Source organism: Anoplopoma fimbria, chromosome 22, assembly GCF_027596085.1.
Source record: "Anoplopoma fimbria isolate UVic2021 breed Golden Eagle Sablefish chromosome 22, Afim_UVic_2022, whole genome shotgun sequence".
Taxonomy (NCBI): Eukaryota; Metazoa; Chordata; class Actinopteri; order Perciformes; family Anoplopomatidae; genus Anoplopoma; species Anoplopoma fimbria.
Genome location: NC_072470.1, coordinates 9,003,195 through 9,016,872, shown reverse-complemented (window position 1 = coordinate 9,016,872; position 13,678 = coordinate 9,003,195). Strand labels below are relative to the sequence as shown.

Genomic DNA, 13,678 nt, shown 5'->3' with positions numbered 1-13,678 from the left:
AACCAATCAACGACGACGCACCGGGGTAAACATCCGAGGTGGGCGGGACTCTCACTTGCCTGTCAGGAGGAGAGAGAGAGACCGAGAGAGAGGTGGAGAGAGAGAACAAGCGAATGAGAGAAGAGGCTCGCAAGCAGCGCCGTACGCTGTTATACTGGATTGTACTTCATCGGGAGTTTGCGGTTTGGCAGGTTTATATACATCAAAACAGAACAAAGAGATAGGCTCTACAGTGCTATAAAAGAAGAGAGAGAAAAGAATAAAGCGAGGGAGAAATCTCGGCGACTGAATTACAAAAGAACTAAGGACACTCTGCTAATGTTTTTCACATCCAAAGGGGACATAAACCGGGACTTTGTACATTGTGGACAATTTGCAAAGGCTTTTTTTGGGGTGTTTTTTTTGCGAGCACCAAAAGTTTGTATGGGACAGCGCTTTTTTTTTTTTTGCTTTTTTTTTTTGTTGCCTCCTGTATATTTGAATTTTAATGCTCACAATTTCAACCCAGTGCAAAACTTTCCAAACGGACTGCACATGGTTTCAAAGGGCTTTTGAAAAACCTGGATTTTTTTCTTTTCTATTCGCCGATATCCATGCACAACTAATGCTGTAAATACATGCGGATTTTACTCCGTTTTCTGCACCGATTTTGAAGCTTTTTTTTTTTTTTTTTTTTTCGTCGATGGTATTGCCAAAAACCTACTCATACTTTTAAAAGTTTGAATAATTCATGAGATACAATTTGCCTGCTCGAAAGAAGTGACTGTTATAAAAAAAAAAAAAAACAGGGAGAGAGGGGGGGGTTATCCACAAACATATTCATAAGGGTTGACGGGATGGCCACCGCCGCTTCCAATCCTTATCTGGCCAGCAATAGCATCCTATCGTCCGGCTCCATCGTGCACTCTGACTCTGGAGGTGGCATGCAGCCGGGCAGTGCTGCGGTTACTTCGGGGTCTGGGGTCTACAGGGGCGACCCATCGGTCAAGATGGTACAAAGTGACTTTATGCAGGGTGCGATGGCAGCCAGCAACGGGGGACACATGCTGAGCCATGCCCACCAGTGGGTCACATCCCTCCCGCACGCCGCAGCAGCCGCAGCAGCAGCCGCCGTCGCTGCAGCTGAAGCCGGATCACCCTGGTCGTCGAGTCCCGTGGGGATGACTGGCAGCCCCCAGCAGCAGGACGTGAAAAACTCCGGCAGAGACGACCTGCACACGGGCACCGCGCTGCACCACAGGCCGCCTCACTTAGCCCCCCATCAGACTCACTCCGGGGCTTGGGGGAGCACGACCGCCGCTCACATCAACTCCATATCCGGGGGACAGCAGCAGCAGCAGTCGCTCATCTACTCCCAGCCGGGGGGGTTCACTGTGAACGGGATGCTGAGTCCGGGGAGCCAGAGCCTGGTGCACCCGGGCTTGGTGAGGGGGGACACTCCGGATCTGGACCACGGCAGCCACCACCACCACCATCACCACCAGCAGCAGCATCAGCACCAGCATCACCACGGCGGCGTCAACAGCCACGACCCGCACTCGGACGACGACACGCCGACCTCGGACGACCTGGAGCAGTTCGCCAAGCAGTTCAAGCAGCGGAGGATCAAACTGGGCTTCACGCAGGCCGACGTGGGCTTGGCTTTGGGCACCCTGTACGGGAACGTTTTCTCTCAGACGACCATCTGCAGGTTTGAAGCTCTGCAGCTCAGCTTCAAAAACATGTGCAAGCTCAAGCCTTTGTTGAACAAGTGGCTGGAGGAGGCCGACTCCACCACCGGCAGCCCCACCAGCATCGACAAGATCGCGGCGCAGGGGAGGAAGCGAAAGAAGAGGACCTCCATCGAAGTGAGCGTGAAAGGGGCTTTGGAGAGCCACTTCCTCAAATGCCCCAAACCCTCGGCCCAGGAGATCACCGGCCTGGCGGACAACTTGCAGCTGGAGAAAGAGGTGGTTAGAGTGTGGTTTTGCAATAGGAGACAGAAGGAAAAACGGATGACGCCTCCAGGAGTGGCTCAGACGCCGGAGGATGTGTACTCTCAGGTCGGCAATGTGAGTGCAGAAACACCGCCCCCCTCCATGGACTGCAAACGAATGTTCAGTGAAACATAGAGCAGCACAGGAGAATATTTTATATGAAATTAAACTGTTTAAAAAAAAAAAGCATACAGACTATCGCCAAGATAGCCACATTTTTTTCATACATGTGATTGTGAGGGAATATAAAATGAGACTGCAAAATGTGTTATCTATTTTTCACGAGAGAGAAAACAGCAAGCTTTCCCCTTTTTCCTCCCAACCCCCCCCTTCAGAAAAAAACGCACCGTTAACCTTCTTCCAGGCCCTGAAATGTCTTAACCTAAAAGGTTCCTTCTGCTTTTTTCTTTCAGGGGCATTTTTTAGTAGATTACTTAAAAGATGCAAGTGAAGCGAGCGACCAGAGGGTGACAACTACAAGTTCATTCCACCAGGTAATTTTGGCGCATTAAGACACACCAAGAGGAAAACCAAGTATTGTTTTTATTCTTTTTTTTCTCTTCCCCTTCTCCAAAAAAAGTACTCCCTCTCATTATCCTGTGTTTGATTGAAGAAAAACAAAAGGAGCAGGCATTTTGTATATTTAGAAATGGGACTGAACCGCCTTCCCTGCTCTCCATGCCTAACAATAACAAGAGGGGGAAAGAAACTGCAACACTATGAACAAGAGTGACATCCACGAAGCTTCCGTCATGATTTACAGCAGTTGTTTGTTTATTCTGAGGTGGGCTGCATGGTTGCACTTACACACACGCGGAGGATTGGGGATATTTTTTTGGTCGTCTTGAGGCCCAGAAAGAAAGAAAAAGACAACCTGGACCAGGACTGTGCCCGACTGATCTCAAAGATCACCTTCTTTTTGGGGTTGTTTTTTTTTTTATATATATTATTTAATGGACTTTGACACCGTGAGTGGATTTTTCCTCCTTTTTTTCTCCCAACGAATAGAGCATAAGACATTTGAAAAGACTTCAACTGCACTTATTTGAGAAAAAAAATATGTTGCCAAGTGTGACTGAGTGGGTGCTGTGGATTCACTATTATTGCTGCCCTTTCTAAGCAGTATTCTTTGGTAGGTTTTAATAAACAAAACTCTGTAAAGCCGGCAATATAGATCACTAGATCAGATACTGATCTGAGTTATTTACTTTATATTTTTCATCAGAATGACTTGTTTTAATATTTTATTCGGAATACATATGAATGATTCCAAACGGTAATTTATTTCCCCCCCTTTGCAGGAACTTGTGTAAGATGCTTTTCCCTTTTACTTGTTTTATCTTCATTTCCTTTCTTATATTTCTGTTGTTGCCCTTATTTGTTTAATTTTGTATTATCGTTTCTAAAGGAGCACAAATCATCATAAGCTGACATTGACCGTTGTTAGGTAATAAGGGTATATTTTGATGTGATAATTTGATTGTAATTTAATTTCAGTAGTGGTTCCGTACGAGCTGATTGAAACACAATAAATTTGTTAGAATGAAATGCAATCATCTTGTGTTTTGACATTTATATTCTTAACGCATATTGGGCTGTTTTAAAAAAAAAAAGAAAAAGGAAAAGGGGGAATTACCTTGTGTGCTATTTTTTTTTTTTTTTTTTAATGCATGCAGAAGCTAATGAAGAAAATGGTGGACTATTTTGTCCCAGATGGAGCTGCGAGCTAATAATAACCTCCGTTAGAATAATACAGAACAAAGAGTCTTTATAGAGAGAAATGAAAAATACTCAGCCTTTAATCTAACAATATGGTTTTTCTATTTACTAAAACATAAAAAAAAATGATAAATTGACATATTATTGTAGCATTTACGGTATTACGAGCTTATAAATGATTGGCTAATCTTAAATAAATGTCCACCAGCGTTGATATCATCATCATCATCATCCCATAACTGTGTATTACCATTTAAATGAAACATCGCGGTCAGTCGCAGGCCTGCACAATGGCTCGGCTGTTTGTTTACATCTGCTGCCTGGCGAGGCCTTTGGGCATAAAAGCAGCAAATTTTTGTTTAGTGGTGAGGGAAAATAGAGAGAGCATCGGGAATCCTTAGAGCAATCCTATCGTCCATGCTGTGGGGGGTGAGGTTGATGTATAGAGAGTCGTGCATGTTATGTAACAGCAACGTTGCAGCTTAAAGTCCACATCCTGAATCCCATAATACTGATAAACACATAATTAACAGCCTGATTCATGCGCTAGTCAGTGCAACAAAAAAAGCCACATTTATAATCTGCAAAATAATTGATTTACAGTCACTGAAATGGCGAAATTCAATTAATTTTGCAGCATTATGAATGCTATGTGTGCGCTAATAACTCCTTTCACTTTCATGTAACGCTCCAAAACTCGCAGGTGTGTTCCTCATAAGGCGGTGACATGTGTCGGGATAAGGGGCACTGGGTCACACAGCTTATTGATTGTGTCTGTCCGGAGCTGAGCAGCTCCACAGCCAGGCTCTGCCTCCACAGCCAGGCTCCGCAGAGCTCCACAGCCAGGCTCTGCAGAGCTCCACAGCCAGGCTCTGCCGAGGCTCTCCACAGCCAGGCTCTGCCTCCACAGCCAGGCTCTGCAGAGCTCCACAGCCAGGCTCTGCAGAGCTCCACAGCCAGGCTCTGCCTCCTCTGCCTCCACTGCAGGTTACTGAGGATGAAACGCTCAAGTGCTGTTTGACATGTCGGAGTGCTGCAGATTAATATCTGGATTGTTGTTTCAGGACTTTTGACAGGCTTAGATGCAGGGGAAAAACTATTTCAAAAGGGGCTGATTATGGGCTTGTTTATACTATTTTGACTTTAAATGATATACTTAATATTTTGGCAGTTTTTTTCATATATTTATTCTACAACAGGACTATTTTAATTTTATTTTCGTCACGGCTGCAAGAGGCAAATATCTTTCTGGGGTTCCAAACTTTTTTTTTTTTTTTTTTTTTTTTTTTTTTTTTTTTTTTTTTTTCCCTGAGTTGTCTTGCTCGCCTATTCAGCAAAACTCACAAAACGTGTCCTCTCGCTGCAGGAATTTGAATTTCGCGGATGATTTCCCATACTAGTTGCTTAGCAACAATGATATAGAAGAAGTGGGCATCATTTTTCTTTGTCTCCATTAGTAAAAGTGGCAGCAGAGACACGCATTACACATGTGCACTCCTTAAAACTTTATTATTATTATTATTTATTTTTTATCTGCGTAATTTATACACAGATGTGTTGATGGCATTCACAAGGGAAGGACATGTTAGAGAAAATTGAATATCAGGTTTATTCAAAACAACACATTTTTTTGAAATAGTGTTGAAATATCTGGCGCATGCTTATAGATCACAAAGCCTTTTAAAGAATAAAAGCATGTGTGCGACGAGGCTCCACTTTGGCCTCGTGGTGAATGTGTGCTCATTATGCATGCAGCTCGTGAGCTCCTCTGTATAAAACCCAATGCAAAGTCACATGACGTGCTAAGATAAGCCTGCTCCTCTGGCCCAACGCACCAGACAGGGACACTTGAGGTTTCCTCGCTGCAAACCCCATAAGTTGACTCCAACAAATCCCCATCCAGCGGCCCTGTGCCTTCACGCAGAAAATACAGCTCTGTTTGTGCAGAAATATCCCAAATCTAGTGAGAGAGTTTGTTTTTTTTACCAAAAAGGCGACACAAAAAGAGTTTCAAATCTCATAATGGGTTTTGGTCCGCCTATTCTCCAACAGCTTTGCCTTTTTTCATGGGTCTTCAAAACCATGTTGGCAGCAGCATGTGTGCATGTGCGCGTCCCTGTGTGTGTGTGTGTGTGTGTGTGTGTGTGTGTGTGTGTGTGTGTGTGTGTGTGTGTGTGTGTGTGTGTGTGTGTGTGTGTGTGTGTGTGTGTGTGTGTGTGTGTGTGTGTGTGTGTGTGTGTGTGTGTGTGTGTGTGTGTGTGCGCGCACAGATACTTTGCTTTCCCTGCTATTGATTTAGGAGCCAGTGGTCTTTGTCACACCAGTCTGCTCTTTAAAACAAGACTTCAGCGAACGCTCCGGATTAGTCCCATAAAATCAAACTTTTAATGCCTGATTATTATTATTATTGATAACATTTCACAGCCGGAGCCCTTCACAGTCACTGACAAGCTGTAACCTAATAGATCTACTAGAATAATATATAATATTTAATATACCCTTCTAAGCAAATACTAGTCATAATTAAACACTGCTGTGAGCTATGGTTTATAGTTGAAGGCCTACTTGTATTTAAATATGAATCTTTGAAATGCTTGCAGATATTGTGTTGTGTTTTGTAAATATCATGGCTACACTTTAAGAGTTTCATTTGTCACACTTTAGTTCGTTTTGATTATATAGACACGTTTAGATATACTTATATAGCTTTTTTAGATAACAATCTAACTTAGACACAGATTGTTTCTACTCTTCATTATATGTGATGACGTGCAGAGATGTAGTTCACTATGTGTCACTTAAAAGGACTAATAACTCGTCCTAACCTGGTGGAAATGTGCACGTTCACAATGCCCCCCCCCCCCCCTCATACTGTATTTACTCCACGTGTGGAGCATGAATATGGATTGTTCTGAGCTGTTCTCCACAGGGAGCCTCCTCTCTTCCACGTCCACACGGATTTATCTTTGCTGCAGAAAAGACGCTCAGAAAAAAAATATCCTTCTGTCTGCTTGTGACTGCTGACTATTGATCATTATTATTATTACTGTTATTCTACAGTAAGTATTTCTTTGGTTCAATCCTTATTTGGGCTGTTGACATGCCAGCAATGTGGGTACAATGTAAAGTCTAGATCACTTTTTAATTATTATTATTATTATTATTATTATATTATTATTATTATTATTATTATTATTATCAAACCTTATTATTTATAATTATATGTTATTAAGATCATAAACTGCGGCAACAAACAGCAAAAGAACTGGCGTGTTTAATTTGATTATATGAGTTTTTGAAGTTGTTATTTTTGTCAACAAATTCAGTTGGGACAATTAAATTTAGTATATATATATATATATATATATATATATATATATATATATATTGTTTAGCCTTTATTCTTTTTATTGTTATTACTATGAGGTTCGTATATAAATAGAAGACAGGATGACATTAAATTTACGGGACACCTTTACTCTTCTCTCAGAATATAAAAAAAATAAACTGTAAATTCAGCACAAAGGATTCTAATAGGCCAACATGTAAATATAGTTTATCAAGTCGTTTTTTTTTTTTGTGGCAGCAGAAGAAGAAGAGCAGAGAAAAGAAGAGGAGGACGTTTTAAAATATGACGTGACTCTCGGGGGTTTCCTCTCTATAAATTGTGAAGGTCATGGTTTTGTGAGCAGGCAGGATGGAGAGGTAGAGGAGGGGTGGATGTGCTCCAGCATCTCATCTGCCTGTCTGCATTTCTAAAGCTCATAAAGCTGTAGACCAAGGTTCATTTTCCCTCCTTCATCCTAGTTCAAAACGCGGATTTAAACGCCTTTAATTCAACAACAAAAGTGTTTTTATTTAGACTTTTATTTGCATATTTATAACTGTCAGTCTTTTTAAAAAAAATATCGATAATTTTCAATTTAGTTAGTTAACGTAAAGACAGAATACACCTTTTAAACTTCACAGCCATATTTACACTTTTCGCCATTAAACTGCACCAGTGCATCGGCCTAAAAAACAAGAATACTCCTATAGGTTATTATAATAATATAATTATTATTATTAATGATGCTCTTCTTTTGATTTCACTGATTATTTTTAGTTGGTAGTATCGTTATACCATTCTAATCCCAATAATATTCCTATAGTATTCAGAATTTTTTTTTCTTACATTACATAATAAATGCGTTTTGGTAAACTTAATATTTCATAAACTAAAAGACATTTATACAACCGAAATGTCTCCATAAATGTATATTATCCCCATATATATGTCTTCTTTGTTTGAACTTTCTGAATTTGCTTTTATTGGATTTTTTTTCCTCTCTCTTGGTATCAGTGTTGCAGTACTATACTTTATTTAATTAGTACCTATTGCATTTATTCCCCCATGCACACACACACACGCAGTTTCATAAACTCTGATCTCCAAGGAAAGTTTTTTTGTTTTTTTTTTCCGGAGAGATAATCCGGTTGGGTCTGTGCAGGTCAGTCCGCAGTGAGGTTCCTCATACACCTAAAAGCACAAACAGAACATGAAATAAATCAGGTAGAATTATCTGTGTGGCTGTTTTGTCAGCAGCGTGTGTGATTTATCTCAGTGGTGGTGAAATTCATCTCAGAGAGAGAGATGTGGAGGAAAAGTTGCAGCAATAATAAACAGGCCCACTCTCACACACTGATTTATCAGGATGCAAACATGTTAAGTGTGATCGACATTTGCATTATGTGCTTCATACAGAAAACCTCATAAAAGAGCATAAAACAGTTTAATCTATTATGTGTTGCTGTCATTTGACAGAGAAGAAGCAGCTTTAAAAAAAAAAAAAAAAAAAAAAAAAAAAAAGTAGAATCCCGAGAATAAAAGCATTCAAACCAGTTTATTCATGTCGTTTTTAATAATCAACATCAAAATGATTGAAACAATAATCCCTTAATGATTTTATAAATATTATTCCCACAGTAAAACACAGCTATAATCCAGACACTGATGAAACGCACGGCGGTAGACAGCTCTCCTCTCCAGTTTACCTGACCTTACAGCGCCACCCAGTGGCCGTTTGAGCCGACTCCACAATTAAACTGATCCTTTTATTATCTCCCCTAGAACCAACTGCTTTAATCAAAGTTCAATATTAAAAATGACGTCTTGATGTAGTTTAGATTGTGGAGATTTAGATTATGCAAGAGTTTTAAGCCACTTTGCATGTTTTTAAGACATGTTTTGTAGTTTTGAGGCCTGTTTGCAGACATTTGCAGGAAGTCTGTTTTTTGCAAAATATTCAATCCTGCACGGAAACGTTTTATGTTCTATTATTTAAAGTGCATTGTGTCCCGCTGTGTTCAACAATCCTGACAATTCTAGAGTTCCAGCTGCATTTCTGCTTAAAGCCAAGTATGAATAGCATGTCTTGTGTATTTCTATATATTTTTTATTTCAGTTGTTGTTCAGTTCTATAAATATTGGCACTTTTTTTGTTTAACTTTGTGACAATTTCAGATGATCCCATTGGGTTTTAAATAGTTTAGAAGTGGGAGGATACTTTCAATCCACTCGATCCAAATTCAAAATCTCCAAATTTGGAATAACGTGGTTTTACCGGACAGCAATGATATGTTGACATAATCTATGCAAATCATCTATCTATCTATCTATCTATCTATCTATCTATCTATCTATCTATCTATCTATCTATCTATCTATCTATCTATCTAAACAGGTGGACATGCAGTTTTTCTTCTTTATGTTTATGTGTGTATGTTGGAGATCCTCCATGACATTGGTTATTCTACACACACTCATTGTCGCTGTTCAGTTAAAATCTTGTATCTCGAAATGTGATTCTGTTCTTCCGCTAAACTTAATGAGTTTTCTTGTATGAGTTGAGGAAATCCTCCTTCATCTAAATGAAGTTGACATTTTGGAGTTGCATGGTTTTCCTAGGATAAAGCGACATCATGCATTTAGTCACAATTCTCATGCACTCTATATCTGATGTCATGTTCCATCTTAATTGGTTTCCTGCAGAACTCTGCACTCTGCACACTGCTTCTGTTTTTGTGCATTTTTTTTGTCTGAGCATGTTTTATTCTGTCTCTTCCACACAGTGTGTCTCGTTTCATCCGGGGTTGAACACGTGCGCCCCGCGCTGATGATCCCCATAAAAGACGGCTGGCCCTGCTTTATAGGTTGCTATGGGAACCAGGAAGCTAGTTAGTGATCTTTCACATCTTCTCCTGTTGTTTATTCGTGTGATAGAGAGATCAGTTTTTCAGTCGAGCGCATGTGTTTGGAAAGTATTGTACAAAAGCTGCATTTTAGGATTACTGTGAGTAAAAGCTACTTTTGTCTGTGCTGATGGAATCTGTAAATACCCACAACAGTGTTATTTCTATACGGAAGCATGTTGTGCAAGTATTTTTGTGCAACATTTCAGTTGTAAAAGAGTAAACTGTATCATTTAGTTTGGTAAATGTAGATCCTTTTTTAAAGATGCTTTTTTATATTGAAATGTAGGCGTCAGAGTTTGAGATTTTGGAGCTACATTTCCTTTAGAAATGAAGTGAAAGTAAAGATGCGTCAAATGCAAATACTCAGAAAAATATTCCCTTTCTCGGGACATAGTGGCGTGTGCCCATAAAGTTGTCTTAGAACAAATTGCCTAGTGATATAAGTGCAGCCTGTGATGTAAAACGTGTCGGTCCATACACATAATCCCTTTTCCATCGAGATTTTTAACCCAGCCGCACCCCTCACCAAACCGAGGGCCTGCATCTCACATCCTCAGCTCAGTTTCTTCCAAAGTCTTGTGTCCAAAAGCTGGTCAGCGTTTCAAAAAGACTCTGAACGTTCGTGGAGACTGACGCCCACAGCCGCCGACGGGCCGCTGCCAACAAAACGCTGTTTGTGTTGGCTCCGAGAACGATCGTACAGAGAGAGAGAGAGGGATTCAGAAAGTTGCCAAGTAATGACTTGGTAACCTCAAAAAAGTTGAAAAGAAGAAGCGATTCTCCGAAGACGTGCCAGGACTTTTCTGCTTATGACCACAAACATGGAGGAGGACTTCTTTCTTAAGCAGAGATTCATTCATTTTTGGCAGCTAGCATTTGAGATGGATTTCAGCTTTCTAGGATAGCTCTTAAAGCATATATGTATGTTAAACGGGCCCTATTATGCTATTTTCCAGGTGCATATTTTTATCTCCAGTTCCAGTTTTACATGCGTTAATGCTCATAATCCTCCTTGTGTTTCTCATCCTGGCTGTCCTGCAGCACCTCTTCTCACCCTCTCTCTGAAACGCTCCGTTGTAGCGCTTGCTCCTCCCTCCAGAAAGCAAAGTCTGCTCTGATTGGTCAGCTAGCCCGCTCTGTTGTGATGACCTCATAAAGTTACAAAAGTGAAGGAGAGTATTCAACGGAGCCGTTTCAGTAGCTCAGGAGCTTCTGAGGGGGAGGGTAACTCCTTTTAGGCGTGGACTTCAGGTTTTACACTTTACGGACCTTTTACATGTACAAAAATATATATTACACACTAAAGGAGAGGGGAAAAGTAGAAAAGCATAATAGGGCCACTTTAAACATGTATACCCGTGATTGTGAATGTACATTATTGTGTCTATCTGAGCCTCACTGAGGGGATTTTGTATTCCAATGTGTGTCCCGGGTGGTGACGGATCCTACCACCAGACGGATCGATGGTCGGGGACAGAATCAGGGGTCGGTTGGTCCTCAGGGGTCCCACCGGTGACATCTCCTGCTGCAGCTCGCCGTCCGTCCAGCAGCTCGGGGTCAGCTATCCCAGCAGGCCGTTCGCTCTGGCAGCAGTTACCAAGGTGACAGCATGTCAGCATAGCCCCGCAGTGCCGATGCTGAGGGTGGGAGGGGAGCGAGCAGGGGGCCCAATGCATCACCAGCTCTGATGGGTTTGTCAATACTGCTTAGATCCAGGGGGAGCCTGGGCCCGTCGCGACACACACTGGGCCCCTCGAGAGAGCTAGCACACACACACACACACACACACACACACACACACACACACACACACACACACACACACACACACACACACACACACACACATCACACATCTTCGTTTTGGCTTAGAAGCAAAATGTCACACACACATTTTTCCACACATTTTCACTCCAGCATGACCACATTTAGGTACAAACAAACAATAAAGATATGAAAAGATTCACTTGCATTTGCTAACAATCATGAGGAGACTCATGCACACACATGCACGGACAAGTTTGTGTCATTTAGGAGGACTTTTTCTCCCTACGATTAATACAAGTACCCCTGCAAAAATGAATACAACACAATACAAGCACATAGGCATACTGCATGTGCAGCATATGCATTTTGGTTTAGAAACACACATCATATACTTACTCATACAAACCCTTGGGCAGGACAGACACACATATTGTGTTGTGGTCCTATTTACAGATTCACATTTCGCCACAAAAATATAAGAAAGACATCAAATGCAAATCACAGTCACATACAAGCAGAAACAAGCACATTGCATTCTATTACATCTACTCCCTAGAGACTTTCTCCAACCCTAACCAAAACCGCAACATGCCTAACTCCACCCAAACCATAAATCTCACCCTAACATTAACCAAAAGCCAAAGATTTGTCCCATTTCTATGCTACATCCAAACTCTAAGATTGTAAAGCCCTCTGAGGCAAATTTGTAATTTGTGATTCTGGGCTAAACAAAATAAACTGAATTGAATTGAATTAAGCAGGTTTTCAGTCTGTCGTATGTTCAACCTGGAAAAGTGGCTTATCCTGTTAAAAAATAATATTATTTATTATCAAACTTTTGTACCAAATGCATACATTTCCTGTAGAGTGTGTTAATTTCTTGCATAATAGTTCTTCAGATTCTGAATGTCATGCTGCAAAAATCAGGACGCGATAATGATTAGTGTCCATTCATGGAATTTGGACACAGCTCATGTCTTAACCCTGAAATTTAATGGTTGACCTTGTGGGGACCTGTTTTTCTCCCCACAAATGGAAAGTGTGTCCCCACAATGTGATTTATAGAGGAACATCTGCAAACACACTTGCACACACACCCACATAGCAGGAGAGACAAAAATATTTTGTTTTATTTGTACATTGACATTTGAGCAAAAGACAAAGAAAGATAAGTTAGTTCTCTCGTTAGCATTAACACACACACACACACACACACACACACACACACACACACACACACACACACACACACACACACACACAGCAATACACTCCTGATTGTTTGACTGCATGGATGTGTGGAATAAGCTGTTGGTGCAGGAGTGGAGAGTGAGCTGGCAGATAAAAAAAAATGTCTGTAGTGTGTGCTGCAGGACCAGGGAGAAAAAAAGCAAGAGAAGGGGAGAAGAGGTGAAGGAAGAGAAAAGCACGCTCGGGCCGTCTGACTCTGTATCTCATTAACCGAAGCGAGACGGGGATTTGGAAAAGCAACATCAGCCACGTTTGGCTCGGAGCCGCCTGCAGTGTAACCATTTCTAGGCCGTGGATTTAATAGATTACTAATGATCGGTCACAGGTATTTCCAAGTTAGACATTAGAAGCGGAAGCCCAAAATAAGATCATTTGCTAATCCGCACATTTTCACCTTATGTGATTCTTAAAAAACCCTGCTTTGATATTTGAGTAAGAGTGCATGTTTGTTGGGATGTATGGGAGAAGGAAAGGTTTACAACTGATTCTTGTGCTGCTATCTTAGTGTGGTGTGGTGAGGTGTTGTAAGTACAAGGTGGAGAAGGTGTGAGGATATACGGAGCGCTCGTGATTCCTCGTAGGCTCTATATCCAATCTGACCAATCCTCTTAGTGAGAGAGAGTTGAGCTCTGCCTCCCCGGAGAAGTCTCTTTTTCATTAAAACTATTATGTCAATGTTTAATGCTTAAGGAGAGAGAGGTAAAAACATTCTGACTGTAGCTTTGCAGAGC

The 13,678-nt window shown here is 41.2% G+C and overlaps 1 protein-coding gene across 1 annotated transcript; it reads left to right on the top strand.

Annotated features, from left to right (window-relative positions):
- The first annotated feature begins 836 nt into the window (after positions 1-836).
- On the top strand, positions 837-3,301 carry pou3f3b (POU class 3 homeobox 3b). The gene is made up of 2 exons (XM_054624044.1): positions 837-2,051; positions 2,390-3,301. The coding sequence occupies exons 1-2, from the start codon at positions 837-839 to the stop codon at positions 2,486-2,488; spliced, it is 1,314 nt and encodes a 437-aa protein (XP_054480019.1). The 3' UTR covers positions 2,489-3,301.
- Positions 3,302-13,678: the final 10,377 nt, after the last annotated feature.

Coding starts and splice junctions, on each gene's coding strand:
- pou3f3b (XM_054624044.1), top strand. CDS start 837: ATGGCCACCGCCGCTTCCAATCCTTATCTGGCCAGCAATAGCATCCTA. Junction 2,052..2,389: donor TGTACTCTCAGGTCGGCAAT/GTGAGTGCAGAA, acceptor TTTTTCTTTCAG/GGGCATTTTTTAGTAGATTA.